The 15,998-nt window shown below is 50.7% G+C and overlaps 1 protein-coding gene across 1 annotated transcript; it reads right to left on the bottom strand.

The window, feature by feature from the left end:
• Positions 1–997: 997 nt before the first annotated feature.
• On the bottom strand, positions 998–6,850 carry LOC120060017 (XK-related protein 6-like). The gene is made up of 5 exons (XM_039009087.1): positions 6,648–6,850; positions 6,110–6,559; positions 2,130–2,335; positions 1,613–2,030; positions 998–1,490 (listed from the first exon to the last, which is right to left on the bottom strand). Exons 1-5 carry the CDS (start codon positions 6,848–6,850, stop codon positions 998–1,000), a joined length of 1,770 nt encoding a protein of 589 aa, XP_038865015.1.
• Positions 6,851–15,998: the final 9,148 nt, after the last annotated feature.

The raw sequence follows: 15,998 nt of genomic DNA on the forward strand, positions 1-15,998 counted from the left end.
TTTTGTGAAGTACACCAGTCCCTCCTGCATCAAAGCACCCCCAAACATGATGCTGCCACCCCCGTGCTTCACGGTTTGGATGGTGTTCTTCGGCTTGCAAGCCTCCCCCTTTTTCCTCCAAACATAACGATGGTCATTATGGCCAAACAGTTTTATTTTTGTTTCATCAGACCAGAGGAAATTTCTCCAAAAAGTACGATATTTGTCCCCATGTGCAAACCATAGTCTGGCTTTTTTATGGCGGTTTTAGAGCAGTGGCTTCTTCCTTGCTGAGTGGCCTTTCAGGTTATGTCGATATAGGACTCGTTTTACTGTGGATATAGATACTTTTGTACCTGTTTCCTCCAGAATCTTCAGAAGTTCCTTTGCTGTTGTTCTGGGATTGATTTGCACTTTTCGCACCAAAGTACGTTCATTTCTAGGAGACAGAACGTGTCTCCTTCCTGAGCGGTATGACGGCGGCGTGGTCCCATGGTGTTTATACTTGCGTACTATTGTTTGTACAGATGAACGTGGTACCTTCAGGCGTTTGGAAATTGCTCCCAAGGACGAACCAGAAAACGATGTATTGGCTGATTTCTTTTGATTTCCCATGATGTCAAGCAAAGAGGCATTTTTGAAGGTAGGCCTTGAAATACATCCACAGGTACACCTCCAATTGATTCAAATGATGTCAATTAGCCTCTTATCAGAATCTTATGAAGCCATAACATAATTTTCTGGAATTTTCCAAGGTGTTTAAAGGCACAGTCAACTTTGTGTATGTAAACTTCTGACCCACTGGAATTGTGATACAGTGAAATAAGTGAAATAATCTGTCTGTAAACAATTGTTTGAAAAATTACTTGTGTCATGCACAAAGTAGATGTCCTAACCGACTTGCCAAAACTATAGTTTAACAAGAAATTTGTGGAGTGGTTGAAAAATGAGTTTTAATGACTCTAAAATAAGTGTATGTAAACTTCCGACTTCAACTGTATGTGTATGTATATTTGTGTCAGAGAGAAGACTCGTACTGCAGCAGTTCATAGAGCAGAGATCTGTCCCTGTATCGAATGCCTGCGGCTGCAGGTGTCAGGTACTGCAGTAGGTTGATGGTTCTTCGCAGCCGTCTGTCCACGTAGTGAGCGTCCCAGGCCGGGTAACGTTTCCTGGGCATGTCAATCTTTATCAGAGGACCCTCGAAATGGCGTGAGGTGGGGGGCTCTGATCGCACCTGGAACACCGGCAGACAGCTGTCTGTGATGACGTCATCACTGTGGGAAGAGTTGGCCAGGTGGGCTGGGGTTGGCGGGGCGGAGGGGGGCAGGGGGTTACCCCACAGCAGCTCGTCACAGCAGGTTGAGGCCGGGGTGGGGTGTGTGTGTGAGGGGTGGAGAAGGCCGTAGTATAGAAGCATCACCAGTACTCCACCCGCAAAGGACAGGTAGACACCACACAATGCTGGCACCGCGTAGATGTCTGTTTCTGCATGGTCACGATACACATACCTGTAACACACACACATGCACCTTTTATGATATGCACGCACACACATTTGTCTCTGCACTAATTAAGATAGATACACCTATTAGATGATGAAACACATAGGTGTGTCTGTCTGTCTACATACCACAGTCCGGTGAGAAGTGTATTCTCAGCCAGTACCACAGAGTAGTAAGCAACCATGCGTCCCCTGGTGTGTCCCTCCTTGACGTTGAACCAACAGAAGATGTAGACGATGCCCACCACCATGTTAAACAGCACCTCCTCCCAGCGAGACATACAGAAGTCTGTTCCTCCATGCACCACCCACAGTGCCATGCCACACCAGTGGAGCACCACAAAGATGCCAAAGTACAGGTGGAAGAGGGAGGCGAAGAGGGCGAGAGAGAGAACGCGGGAGGAGATGGTGAAGAGGCGCCAGAGAAGGTGGAGAAGGGCACCGCGGTAACTCAGACTGCGCTGGTCGTCCCTGGAGTCACGCAGGAGCTTGTGGTACGAAGCCAACACCCAGGATAGAGACAGAAGAGAGCCTAGACTAGATATACCTAGAGAGAGAGGGATTGATTCTCATCTTGGTAAACTAGTTGACGAGTGAGTGTGTGTGTGTAATGTGTACTGTGTGTGAACTGTATGTGTATACGTACACTGTAGAGTTTCAGCACGGTTCTGCTGTATCATAATACATAGCTGTAGTACTAGTTGAGGAGCTGACTCCAGGAAGGTCTCCAGTAGCCGCAGCATGTTGACGTCTGCATACTCAAACATCATGGCCCAGTAGAACCTCCTCTGGGCCTCCTTAAGCTCCTTCATACGGTGGGACTGGATACCCAGGTACAACGTACGGATATACCTGGGGGTCAGAAGTTGGAGGTGAGACGTCAATCATCATGGCCCCTGTAATACCACCATCATGGCCCAGAGAGAGAGAGAGAGATAGAACCTGTTTGAATGAATAAGATCAATTACGGAGTGCCCCAGGCTGTGGCTGTGGGTGTGTGTGTTTGTGTGTATGCATGTGCGTAGTCATGCTCATACAACCATCTGGGCTGCATCATATGAGCAAATTTCATATGACATCAATAATTCACTGGCCACTTAGAAACACACACATGCAGACACACACATTTCACCAGAGAAACCTGAAAAATGCCACATCACAACAGAGGAAAAAGAGAGAGAGAACTTATTGATGTGTTTAATTTGCGTAAAATTTTGATGTTGTTATCCATCCTTTCACTCTCTCGCTCTCTCCCTCAGTCCCCTCCCCCCTTCACTACTGTTATGTGTGTTCAAGCTCTTTTTTTCTCCCTTCTACTCCATCGCTCCATCTCACAGTGATCTATCTCAATCAGACTGAACCATTCCACACACATACACCACTCTTTGGGACAGGCCACACCATTAGGGGAAGTGTTACACACGGGCACACATGCAGACACACACCACTGGGGAGAGGCAGGGTTGTTATTTTCACTGTGAGCCTTTATAAAAACATGCAAGAAACCACAGTCATACAGGTGTCATCCAGTCAGTCAGAGCCCCCAGCCCACCATGTACTTGAATGCTCAGTGCATTACTAGACAAACATGGACGGTCCAAACGTTCCTCAGACGACTCTCATTTACAAATCACTGAGCTGCCTCCCAACCCCCATCACACACACACACACACGCACACCCGCTCTTAAACCCACTCAACATCTCCCTCAGGCACCTAGGCCATTAAAGATTAATCTGACAGAGAGCGGGAGAGAGAGAGTGTCTGTGTGTGTGTGTGTGGTTGGGGGGGCTTTGACCATTGGTGTTCAGTCAGGGCGTAGCACAAATGCAAGAGAATATGAAAATCGATTGAGCCCAAATAGTTTAAAACTGTTTTACCAAACAGTGGGGAAATAAGCTTTATTCAGGTCAGTGCAGCTTCTGCCTATGTTCTGCACATGTGCCCTTTGTCGCTAATATGGCCATTTGGATTGTTCGAGTAACCTTGTTAATGCTACTGACTGTAGTTTTTTTGTAGATTCAGTGTTGCCTGTTAGAGCTCTGTGTGTGTGTGTGTGTGTGTGTGTGTGTGTGTGTGTGTGTGTGTGTGTGTGTGTGTGTGTGTGTGTGTGTGTGTGTGTGTGTGTGTGTGTGTGTGTGTGTGTGTGTGTGTGTGTGTGTGTGTGTGTGTGTGTGTGTGTGTGTGTATCGTGCGTGCGTCCATGCGAGGGTGGGTGGCAGGTAGCCTACCGGTAAAGAGCGTTGAGTCAGTTACTAAAAAGGTCGCTGGTTCAAATCCCGAGTCGAATAGGTGAAAATCTGCCGGTGTCCTTGAGCAAAGCACTTAACCCCAATTGCTCCAAGGTCGCTATCAATAATGGCTGATCCTTGGCCGTGACCCCACTCTCCAAGGGTGTCTCAGGGGGACTTGGGATATGCAAAAACTAATTTCCATTTCATACCTCACACTTACAGGTTACCCACTTGTACATGTACTGAAATAGGACAAACATATTTCAATCTTAGACTTTCACTCACACAAAAACAAAGCTATTCACTTCTCACCATCTTAAGTAAGCATGCCCCTTTCAAAAAATGTAGAACTAAGAACAGATATAGCCCTTGGTTCACTCCAGACCTGACTGCCCTTGACCAGCACAAAAACATCCTGTGGCGGACTGCAATAGCATCGAATAGTCCCCGCGATATGCAACTGTTCAGGGAAGTCAGGAACCAATACACATAGTCAGTTAGGAAAGCAAAGGCTAGCTTTTTCAAACAGAAATTTGCATCCTGTACCTCTAACTCCCCAAATTTTTGGGACACTGTAAAGTCCATGGAGAACAAGAGCACCTCCTCCCAGCTGCCCACTGCACTGAGGCTAGGCGACACGGTCACCACCGATAAATCCATGATAATGTAAAATTTCAATAAGCATTTCTCTACGGCTGGCCATGCTTTCCTCCTGGCTACCCCAACCCCGGCCAACAACTCCGCACCCCTCGCAGCTACTTGCCCGAGCCTCCCCAGCTTCTCCTTCACCCAAATCCAGATCGCAGATGTTCTGAAAGAGCTGCAAAACCTGGACCCGTACAAATCAGCTGGGCTAGATAATCTGGACCCTCTCTTTCTAAAATTATCCGCCGCCATTGTTGCAACCCCTATTACCAGTCTGTTCAACCTCTCTTTCGTTTCATCCGAGATCCCTAAAGATTGGAAAGCTGCCGCGGTCATCACCCTCTTCGAAGGGGGTGACACTCTAGACCCAAACTAGAGTGTCAAGAAGACGACACCATTCTGTATACATCTGGCCCTTCTTTGGACTCTGTGTTAATTAACCTCCAAACGTGCTTCAATGCCATACTTCACTCCTTCTGTGGCCTCCAACTGCTCTTAAACGCTAGCAAAACCAAATGCATGCTTTTCAACCGTTCGCTGCCCGCACCCACCCGCCCGACTAGCATCACTACTCTGGACGGTTCTGACCTAGAATACGTGGACAACTACAAATACGTAGGTGTCTGGCTAGACTGTAAACTCTCCTTCCAGACTCATATCAAACATCTCCAATCCAAAATCAAATCTAGAATCGGCTATCTATTTCACAACAAAGCCTCCTTCACTCATGCCGCCAAACTTACCCTAGTAAAACTGACTATCCTACCGATCCTCGACTTCCGTCGATGTCATCTACAAAATAGCTTCCAATACTCTACTCAGCAAATTGGATGCAGTCTATCACAGTGCCATCTGTTTTTTTACCAAAGCGCCTTATACCACCCACCACTGCGACCTGTATGCTCTAGTCGGCTGGCCCTCGCTACATATTCGTCGCCAGACCTACTGGCTCCAGGTCATCTATAAGTCTATGCTAGGTAAAGCTCTGCCTTATCTCAGCTCACTGGTCACGATAACAACACCCACCCGTAGCACATGCTCACTGGTCATCCCTAAAGTCAACACCTCCTTTGGTCGCCTTTCCTTCCAGTTCTCTGCTGCCAGTGACTTGAACGAATTGCAAAAATCGCTGAAGCTGGAGACTTACATTTCCCTCACTAACGTTAAACATCAGCTATCTGAGCAGCTAACCGATCGCTGCAGCTGTACATAGTCCATCTGTAAATAGCCCACCCAATCTACCTACCTCATCCCCATATTGTTTTTATTTACTTTGCTGCTCTTTTGCACACCAGTATCACTACTTACACACCATCATCTGCTCATCATCATCTGCTCATCTATCACTCCAGTGTTAATCTGCTAAATTGTAATTACTTTGCTACTACTGCCTATTTATTGCCTTACCTCCTCATGCCATTTGCACAGACTGTATATAGATGTTCTTTTTTTCTATTGTGTTATTGACTGTACGCTTGTTTATTCCATGTGTAACTCTGTGTTGTTGTTTCTGTCGCACTGATTTGCTTTATCTTGGCCAGGTCGCAGTTGTAAATGAGAACTTGTTATCAACTAGCTTACCTGGTTAAATAAAGGTGAAATACAAAATATTGTCTAAGAGAGGTAAACTGCAAACACAGATGCATGCAGGCAAACTCACATAAAGTGTGTGTGAGGCGAGGGGAACATGTGGTCTATTGAATGGACAGTAGAGGAGGAGAGAACAGGGTGACATGCTCTGTCCTTACCTCCAGACCTGTCCCAGCTGTAGAATGTGTATGGTGATCTGCCACAGCCACACTGAGGCCACTCTTACCCGGTCTGTCCCGGGATAAATCCATCTTTGGTCGGCTGGCTCTCGCCTGGTTAGCTTTTCTCTCTCTCCTCCCTTGCTGCAGTCCACTGTCCCCAGCCAGGTTGTCAGACACTCTCCGCTGTAGTCCTGGGTGAACCAGCGGAAGCTCAGGATCTGAACTACAATCGACGGCACCAGCACAAGAAAAAGTGTCAGACTAAACCACAGATAGTCCTGTCTGGTGTAGTAGTCCGCAGCGAGAAGTAGGTCTGTTCCCACGTCCCAAAAGAAGACGAGGAGAGCCAGGATCAGCCAGAGACAGTCCAGCCACAGGCCCTCCTCTGGCGGGCAGCGAGTCTCCCTTAAACCGCTACCCCTGCCAACTCCGGTCCCTCCAATCCCTCTATAATAAGAATGATCATAATAATAATGGTAAAAGGGTAAAAATGAGAATTGCAGAGAAAATTATCATACTACACACACACACTTACCCAGTAGTGTTCTCCCCCAGCAGGTTTCCCAGGCAGTTGGAGCGACAGCCCCAATAGCAGACAGCAGAGTGGCAACAGAGACAGATGTGAATGGCTGCAGATTCCAGAGGCTGACAGTCTCCCTCTGTGTCTCCATCAAACACCCCCTCCCCCACACCCTCCCCCGTTCCTCCCCATCCCCCTCCATCAGACTGAGCGGCCATGTTACTCCTGTTCCTTTCGTCCCGAACCAAAACACACCCTCCTCCTCTGATCCCACGTCACTTTCCAAATACCTCCTGTCCCTCCTCAGCCGCTGTGTTTCTGTCTCTGACTCTCCCGGGGAGCGAGGAGCTATCAGAGCCTGTCACTACACGACGGCCTCCTCTCCATCCCTCCTCCCCTTCCTCCTCTCTAGGAAACACTCTATCCCCTCTCATACCAGGTGCTCCTCGCGACCAGCGGCAGCGGTGGAATCTGTTCCTGTTCCTCTTCTCCTCTAGCCTCTCTTCATCCCCCTCTCTCTCTCGCCCTCTGCATCTCCTGCATGGCTGACTCACCACGGTCATCTAGGGAGACAGTGGCTTGTTATGAACTAATGCAGCATCTTCCAGCTAACAGATCTGTGTGTGTGTGTGGGTGTGTGTGTGTGTTGAGATGTAATTGTGTGAAAATCCAATGAATTAATCCTCATCCATGTGGAGCTGTGGTAACAATTCAGCCTTCCCCCGCCTGTCACTCTGCCTGTCTGTCCGTGCGCTTCATTCCACTGATCAACACACACACACACACACACACACACACACACACACACACACACACACACACACACACACACACACACACACACACACACACACACACACACACACACACACACACACACACACACACACACCACAGCAGCCTATGAGCCGTCCGCTCCTCCCCGCTGCTTGAGCCCTCTGCGCTGCTAAGCTCAACACACACTCACACACACTCTGCCTCCTAGTGGTAAGTCTAGATACAACATCTACACATCTATACACACACACTCTCTCCAACCCCCCTCTCTCCTCTCCCTCAGAAGGCTTCTGGCCAACAGCTCAGCCAGCCTAATCACCCATAACATATGTGTGTGTGTGAGCTCTGCCAGAGTAAGGGGAGGGGAAAAGAGATGGAGAGAATGAGGGAGAGAGAGGAGGTAGATATGGGTGGGAGTTGGGAGAGAGAGTAAGGGGTAGAGGAGGAGCAAATATAAGGATTTAAAAAGAGAGGGATGAGGGAGGGATGAAGCACAAACCAGCCTCCTCACTTTCTGCCTCTCTCTTTCCGTGTCCACTGGAGATTAGCATCTCTGTTGCCATGACTACCATCCCAGTGTGGCTGAAGGAGCGTGGTAATTTGGTGTCTGTGAAGGAGAGAGAGAGATGGAGAGAGTAGGAGAGGTAATTGTTTGTAATTTATTCTAAAATCAATTTCTCCATGTTTTTCCTAATGTGTATCAGATACAAACCATACTAGTCTATTGGCTACAGGGACTCTTATGCAATATTTGTATATTTCATAATGCCAACAAAACGCTATATTAAATTGGACTGAGGGAGAGAGGAAGATGTACTCACTTGAGATTAACATAATGACTGGCCATTAAAAGTGGGATTGTGTGTGATTGTATTTGATGTGACTATTGGTGCTCTGCTATGTGTGTTTATGGTGTGTACCTGTCTGTTCAGTCTGTGGTCCTGGGGTGTGTTCAGTCTAACCTCTGATCCCTGTGGCCCCTCCTCCTCTCTAAGCCTCCAGAGCTCCTCCCTCTTCTGTTGCTTGGCAATCTACTAAGCTATATGTAATTGTTTTAAGGTCATACAAAGGATAATTTAGCTATTTGATATTGAATTTTAACTTATTATGGCTGCAGGGGCAGTATTGAGTAGCTTGGATGAAAAGGTGCCCAGAGGTGCCCAGAGTAAACGGCCTGCTCCTCAGTCCCAGTTGCTAATATATGCATATTATTAGTCTATTTGGATTGAAAACACTCTGAAGTTTCTAAAACTGTTTGAATGATGTCTGTGAGTATAACAGAACTCATATGGCAGGCAAAAACCTGAGAAAAGAATCCAACCAGGAAGTGGGAAATCTGAGGTTTGTAGGTTTTCAACTCATCGCCTATCGAATACACAGTGGGAAATGGGTCATTTTGCACTTCCTACGGCTTCCACTAGATGTCAACAGTCTTTAGAACCTTGTCTGATGCTTCTACTGTGAAGTGGGGGTGAATGAGAGGGGATTGAGTAAGGTCTATCATGAGCTGAACATGCGCTGACCATGCGCGTTCATGTGAGAGCGAGCTCTGTTCTATCGCATTTCTGAAGACAAAGGAATTCTTCGGTTGGAACATTATTGAAGATTTATGTTAAAAACATCCTAAAGATTGATTCAATACATCGTTTGACATGTTTCTACTGACTGTTACGGAACTTTTTGACATTTCGTCTGCTTTTAGTGAACGCGCTTCGTGATTTTGGATTTGTTTACCAAACGCGCTAACAAAAGTAGCTATTTGGACATAAATGATGGACATTACTGAACAAATCAAACATTTATTGTGGAACTGGGATTCCTGGGAGTGCATTCTGATGAAGATCATCAAAGGTAAGTGAATATTTATAATGTTATTTCTGACTTCTGTTGACTGCACAATATGGCGGGTACCTGTATGGCTTGATTGAGCTCTGAGCGCCGACCTCAGATTATTGCATGGTTTTTGCTTTTTCCGTAAAGCTTTTTTGAAATCTGACACAGCGGTTGCATTAAGGAGAAGTGGATCTAAAATTCCATGTATAACAGTTGTATCTTTTAGCAATGTTTATTATGAGTATTTCTGGAAATTGATGTTGCTCTCTGCAAAATCACCGGATGTTTTTGGAACTACTGAACATAACGCGCCAATGTATACTGAGATTTTTTTATATAAATATGAACTTTACCGAACAAAACATACATGTATTGTGTAACATGAAGTCCTATGAGTGTCATCTGATGAAGGTCATCAAAGGTTAGTGATTCATTTTATCTCTATTTCTGCTTTTTGTGACTCCTCTCTTTGGCTGGAAAAATGGCAGTGTTTTTCTGTGATTTGGCGGGGACCTAACATAATCGTTTGTGGCGCTTTCGCTGTAAAGCTGTCACGACTTCGACCGAGGCAGGCTCTCCTTCCCGTTCGGGTGGCGTTCGGCGGTCGTCGTCACCGGCCTATTAGCTGCCACTGATCCTTTTCTCCCCCTCCCTATGTGTTTATTGGGTTCACCTGTTTTGTATTAGGGTTAATTAGTTGGGCTTATTAGTCAGCCGGCCCGCACGTTTCTTTGTGCGGGATTGTTTGTTTGTAAGTAGTGGTGTTGGTTTTGTGCTACGTGTTTTCTGGACTGTGTTCCTTTCCCCCGTGTCTGGGGTTGGTTAAGTAGTACACCCAGTGTGTTAGTAGGGTGGCCTAGTTTGTCCGTGGTTCATTAAAGAACATGTTGTATTGGCACCTGCTGTTTCCTGCGCTTTGACTCCACACTCCGACACCCAGGCCTTACAGAATCCCGCAACCGAATGGAGTTAGCAGGAGCAGCGGCCAACCCTCTCCCATCGATGGAGGAACGGGTGCTCCATCATACCACTGTTCTCCACCGTATTGGATCAGCGATGGATTCGATGATGGAGCGAATGGACCGATGGGAGAGGAGTGGTTTCCTCTCTCCACCTTCGGCTCCTCCAGCCCAGGACTCTCCATCCCTCGGCTCCAGCGCTCTCCGTCTGACACTCCCGAGGGATTATGATGGATCGGCGGCGGGGTGCCAGGGGTTCCTACTCCAACTGGAACTGTACCTTGCCGCCGTAAGACCCACTCCCTCAGGAGCGGAGAGGGTGAGTGTCCTCGTCTCCTGCCTCACGGGTCGTGCTCTGGAGTGGGCCAACGCAGTCTGGAATGGCCCAGACTCGGCGAAGGAGCATTACCCAGAGTTCACCCGCCGTTTTCGGGCCGTATTTGACCATCCTCCAGAGGGCCGAGCGGCGGGAGAACGACTGTTCCACCTTAGGCAGGAGAAGAGGAGCGCCCAGGATTACGCGCTGGAGTTCCGGACCCTGGCTGCAGGATCTGGGTGGAACGACAGGGCCCTTATTGACCACTACCGGTGTAGTCTCCGGGAGGACGTCCGCAGGGAGCTAGCATGTCGGGACACCGCTCTTTCCCTGGATGAGCTGATTGACATGTCCATCCATCTGGACAATCTGCTGGCTGCCCGCGGGCGTTCTGAGAGGGTCCTGTACGTTCCACCACCCAGCCCCTCTGCTCCTATTCCGATGGAGTTGGGAGGGGCTGGGCCGAGGGATACCGGAGGAGGAGGCTCTCCCTGCACCAGCTGTGGTCGGAGAGGACACACGGCCGATCGGTGCTGGGGGGGTCCGTCTGGGAGTCGAGATGGCAGGCGGAACGCTTCTCGATCACCCCAGGTGAGTCAGCACCAAACTCACCCAGAACCCCCTGTTAGTCACATGTTTGTCTTGATTTTTTTCCTGAAATTTTTCCCCTCTTCCCAGCATAGGGCGCTAGTCGATTCAGGCGCAGCTGGGAACTTTATGGATCGCGGACTCGCTCTTAGGTTAAGGGTTCCGCTTGTGCCGATAGATTCTCCCTTTCCCGTGCACTCCCTAGATAGCCGGCCATTAGGGTCAGGGGTGGTCAGGGAGACCACGGTCCCCCTGGACATGGTGACGCAGGGGAATCATAAGGAGCGTATCAGCTTTTATATTATTGATTCGCCTGCGTTTCCAGTGGTGCTAGGGATTCCCTGGCTGGCCCGGCACAATCCTAAAATTTCGTGGAGACAGGGGGTTCTCCAGGGGTGGTCAAAGGAGTGTTCTGGAAGGTGTTTGGGAGTTTCCATCGGTGCCACGTCGGTGGAAAGTCCAGACCAGGGTTCCACGGTGTGCATTCCCCCCGAGTATGCCGATTTGGCAATCGCTTTCAGTAAAAAGAAAGCGACTAAATTACCACCTCATCAACCGGGAAGGGATTGTGCGATAGATCTCCAGGTAGACGCTGCGCTTCCCAAGAGTCACGTGTACTGATTGTCCCAAGAGGAGACGGTGGCTATGGAGACATATGTCACTGAGCCTGGCTGGGTACCGGTGGGGGACATTTTGGATCCGTTGATGCTGAGGGATTTCCATCGCCTCCATCCGGATCGCCCTGCACCTCGTCCTCCGGGTCGACCTCGAGGCCGGTGTCGGCGCGCTGCGGGAGCCGCGCGTCAGAGGGGGGGTACTGTCACGACTTCGACCGAGGCAGGCTCTCCTTCCCGTTCGGGTGGCGTTCGGCGGTCGTCGTCACCGGCCTATTAGCTGCCACTGATCCTTTTCTCCCCCTCCCTATATGTTTATTGGGTTCACCTGTTTTGTATTAGGGTTAATTAGTTGGGCTTATTAGTCAGCCGGCCCGCACGTTTCGGGATTGTTTGTTTGTAAGTAGTGGTGTTGGTTTTGTGCTACGTGTTTTCTGGACTGTGTTCCTTTCCCCCGTGTCTGGGGTTGGTTAAGTAGTACACCCAGTGTGTTAGTAGGGTGGCCTAGTTTGTCCGTGGTTCATTAAAGAACATGTTGTATTGGCACCTGCTGTTTCCTGCGCTTTGACTCCACACTCCGACACCCAGGCCTTACAGAATCCCGCAACCGAATGGAGTTAGCAGGAGCAGCGGCCAACCCTCTCCCATCGATGGAGGAACGGGTGCTCCATCATACCACTGTTCTCCACCGTATTGGATCAGCGATGGATTCGATGATGGAGCGAATGGACCGATGGGAGAGGAGTGGTTTCCTCTCTCCACCTTCGGCTCCTCCAGCCCAGGACTCTCCATCCCTCGGCTCCAGCGCTCTCCGTCTGACACTCCCGAGGGATTATGATGGATCGGCGGCGGGGTGCCAGGGGTTCCTACTCCAACTGGAACTGTACCTTGCCGCCGTAAGACCCACTCCCTCAGGAGCGGAGAGGGTGAGTGTCCTCGTCTCCTGCCTCACGGGTCGTGCTCTGGAGTGGGCCAACGCAGTCTGGAATGGCCCAGACTCGGCGAAGGAGCATTACCCAGAGTTCACCCGCCGTTTTCGGGCCGTATTTGACCATCCTCCAGAGGGCCGAGCGGCGGGAGAACGACTGTTCCACCTTAGGCAGGAGAAGAGGAGCGCCCAGGATTACGCGCTGGAGTTCCGGACCCTGGCTGCAGGATCTGGGTGGAACGACAGGGCCCTTATTGACCACTACCGGTGTAGTCTCCGGGAGGACGTCCGCAGGGAGCTAGCATGTCGGGACACCGCTCTTTCCCTGGATGAGCTGATTGACATGTCCATCCATCTGGACAATCTGCTGGCTGCCCGCGGGCGTTCTGAGAGGGTCCTGTACGTTCCACCACCCAGCCCCTCTGCTCCTATTCCGATGGAGTTGGGAGGGGCTGGGCCGAGGGATACCGGAGGAGGAGGCTCTCCCTGCACCAGCTGTGGTCGGAGAGGACACACGGCCGATCGGTGCTGGGGGGGTCCGTCTGGGAGTCGAGATGGCAGGCGGAACGCTTCTCGATCACCCCAGGTGAGTCAGCACCAAACTCACCCAGAACCCCCTGTTAGTCACATGTTTGTCTTGATTTTTTTCCTGAAATTTTTCCCCTCTTCCCAGCATAGGGCGCTAGTCGATTCAGGCGCAGCTGGGAACTTTATGGATCGCGGACTCGCTCTTAGGTTAAGGGTTCCGCTTGTGCCGATAGATTCTCCCTTTCCCGTGCACTCCCTAGATAGCCGGCCATTAGGGTCAGGGGTGGTCAGGGAGACCACGGTCCCCCTGGACATGGTGACGCAGGGGAATCATAAGGAGCGTATCAGCTTTTATATTATTGATTCGCCTGCGTTTCCAGTGGTGCTAGGGATTCCCTGGCTGGCCCGGCACAATCCTAAAATTTCGTGGAGACAGGGGGTTCTCCAGGGGTGGTCAAAGGAGTGTTCTGGAAGGTGTTTGGGAGTTTCCATCGGTGCCACGTCGGTGGAAAGTCCAGACCAGGGTTCCACGGTGTGCATTCCCCCCGAGTATGCCGATTTGGCAATCGCTTTCAGTAAAAAGAAAGCGACTAAATTACCACCTCATCAACCGGGAAGGGATTGTGCGATAGATCTCCAGGTAGACGCTGCGCTTCCCAAGAGTCACGTGTACTGATTGTCCCAAGAGGAGACGGTGGCTATGGAGACATATGTCACTGAGCCTGGCTGGGTACCGGTGGGGGACATTTTGGATCCGTTGATGCTGAGGGATTTCCATCGCCTCCATCCGGATCGCCCTGCACCTCGTCCTCCGGGTCGACCTCGAGGCCGGTGTCGGCGCGCTGCGGGAGCCGCGCGTCAGAGGGGGGGTACTGTCACGACTTCGACCGAGGCAGGCTCTCCTTCCCGTTCGGGTGGCGTTCGGCGGTCGTCGTCACCGGCCTATTAGCTGCCACTGATCCTTTTCTCCCCCTCCCTATATGTTTATTGGGTTCACCTGTTTTGTATTAGGGTTAATTAGTTGGGCTTATTAGTCAGCCGGCCCGCACGTTTCGGGATTGTTTGTTTGTAAGTAGTGGTGTTGGTTTTGTGCTACGTGTTTTCTGGACTGTGTTCCTTTCCCCCGTGTCTGGGGTTGGTTAAGTAGTACACCCAGTGTGTTAGTAGGGTGGCCTAGTTTGTCCGTGGTTCATTAAAGAACATGTTGTATTGGCACCTGCTGTTTCCTGCGCTTTGACTCCACACTCCGACACCCAGGCCTTACAGAATCCCGCAACCGAATGGAGTTAGCAGGAGCAGCGGCCAACCCTCTCCCATCGATGGAGGAACGGGTGCTCCATCATACCACTGTTCTCCACCGTATTGGATCAGCGATGGATTCGATGATGGAGCGAATGGACCGATGGGAGAGGAGTGGTTTCCTCTCTCCACCTTCGGCTCCTCCAGCCCAGGACTCTCCATCCCTCGGCTCCAGCGCTCTCCGTCTGACACTCCCGAGGGATTATGATGGATCGGCGGCGGGGTGCCAGGGGTTCCTACTCCAACTGGAACTGTACCTTGCCGCCGTAAGACCCACTCCCTCAGGAGCGGAGAGGGTGAGTGTCCTCGTCTCCTGCCTCACGGGTCGTGCTCTGGAGTGGGCCAACGCAGTCTGGAATGGCCCAGACTCGGCGAAGGAGCATTACCCAGAGTTCACCCGCCGTTTTCGGGCCGTATTTGACCATCCTCCAGAGGGCCGAGCGGCGGGAGAACGACTGTTCCACCTTAGGCAGGAGAAGAGGAGCGCCCAGGATTACGCGCTGGAGTTCCGGACCCTGGCTGCAGGATCTGGGTGGAACGACAGGGCCCTTATTGACCACTACCGGTGTAGTCTCCGGGAGGACGTCCGCAGGGAGCTAGCATGTCGGGACACCGCTCTTTCCCTGGATGAGCTGATTGACATGTCCATCCATCTGGACAATCTGCTGGCTGCCCGCGGGCGTTCTGAGAGGGTCCTGTACGTTCCACCACCCAGCCCCTCTGCTCCTATTCCGATGGAGTTGGGAGGGGCTGGGCCGAGGGATACCGGAGGAGGAGGCTCTCCCTGCACCAGCTGTGGTCGGAGAGGACACACGGCCGATCGGTGCTGGGGGGGTCCGTCTGGGAGTCGAGATGGCAGGCGGAACGCTTCTCGATCACCCCAGGTGAGTCAGCACCAAACTCACCCAGAACCCCCTGTTAGTCACATGTTTGTCTTGATTTTTTTCCTGAAATTTTTCCCCTCTTCCCAGCATAGGGCGCTAGTCGATTCAGGCGCAGCTGGGAACTTTATGGATCGCGGACTCGCTCTTAGGTTAAGGGTTCCGCTTGTGCCGATAGATTCTCCCTTTCCCGTGCACTCCCTAGATAGCCGGCCATTAGGGTCAGGGGTGGTCAGGGAGACCACGGTCCCCCTGGACATGGTGACGCAGGGGAATCATAAGGAGCGTATCAGCTTTTATATTATTGATTCGCCTGCGTTTCCAGTGGTGCTAGGGATTCCCTGGCTGGCCCGGCACAATCCTAAAATTTCGTGGAGACAGGGGGTTCTCCAGGGGTGGTCAAAGGAGTGTTCTGGAAGGTGTTTGGGAGTTTCCATCGGTGCCACGTCGGTGGAAAGTCCAGACCAGGGTTCCACGGTGTGCATTCCCCCCGAGTATGCCGATTTGGCAATCGCTTTCAGTAAAAAGAAAGCGACTAAATTACCACCTCATCAACCGGGAAGGGATTGTGCGATAGATCTCCAGGTAGACGCTGCGCTTCCCAAGAGTCACGTGTACTGATTGTCCCAAGAGGAGACGGTGG

This window comes from Salvelinus namaycush, chromosome 15 (genome assembly GCF_016432855.1).
Source record: "Salvelinus namaycush isolate Seneca chromosome 15, SaNama_1.0, whole genome shotgun sequence".
NCBI lineage: Eukaryota > Metazoa > Chordata > Actinopteri > Salmoniformes > Salmonidae > Salvelinus > Salvelinus namaycush.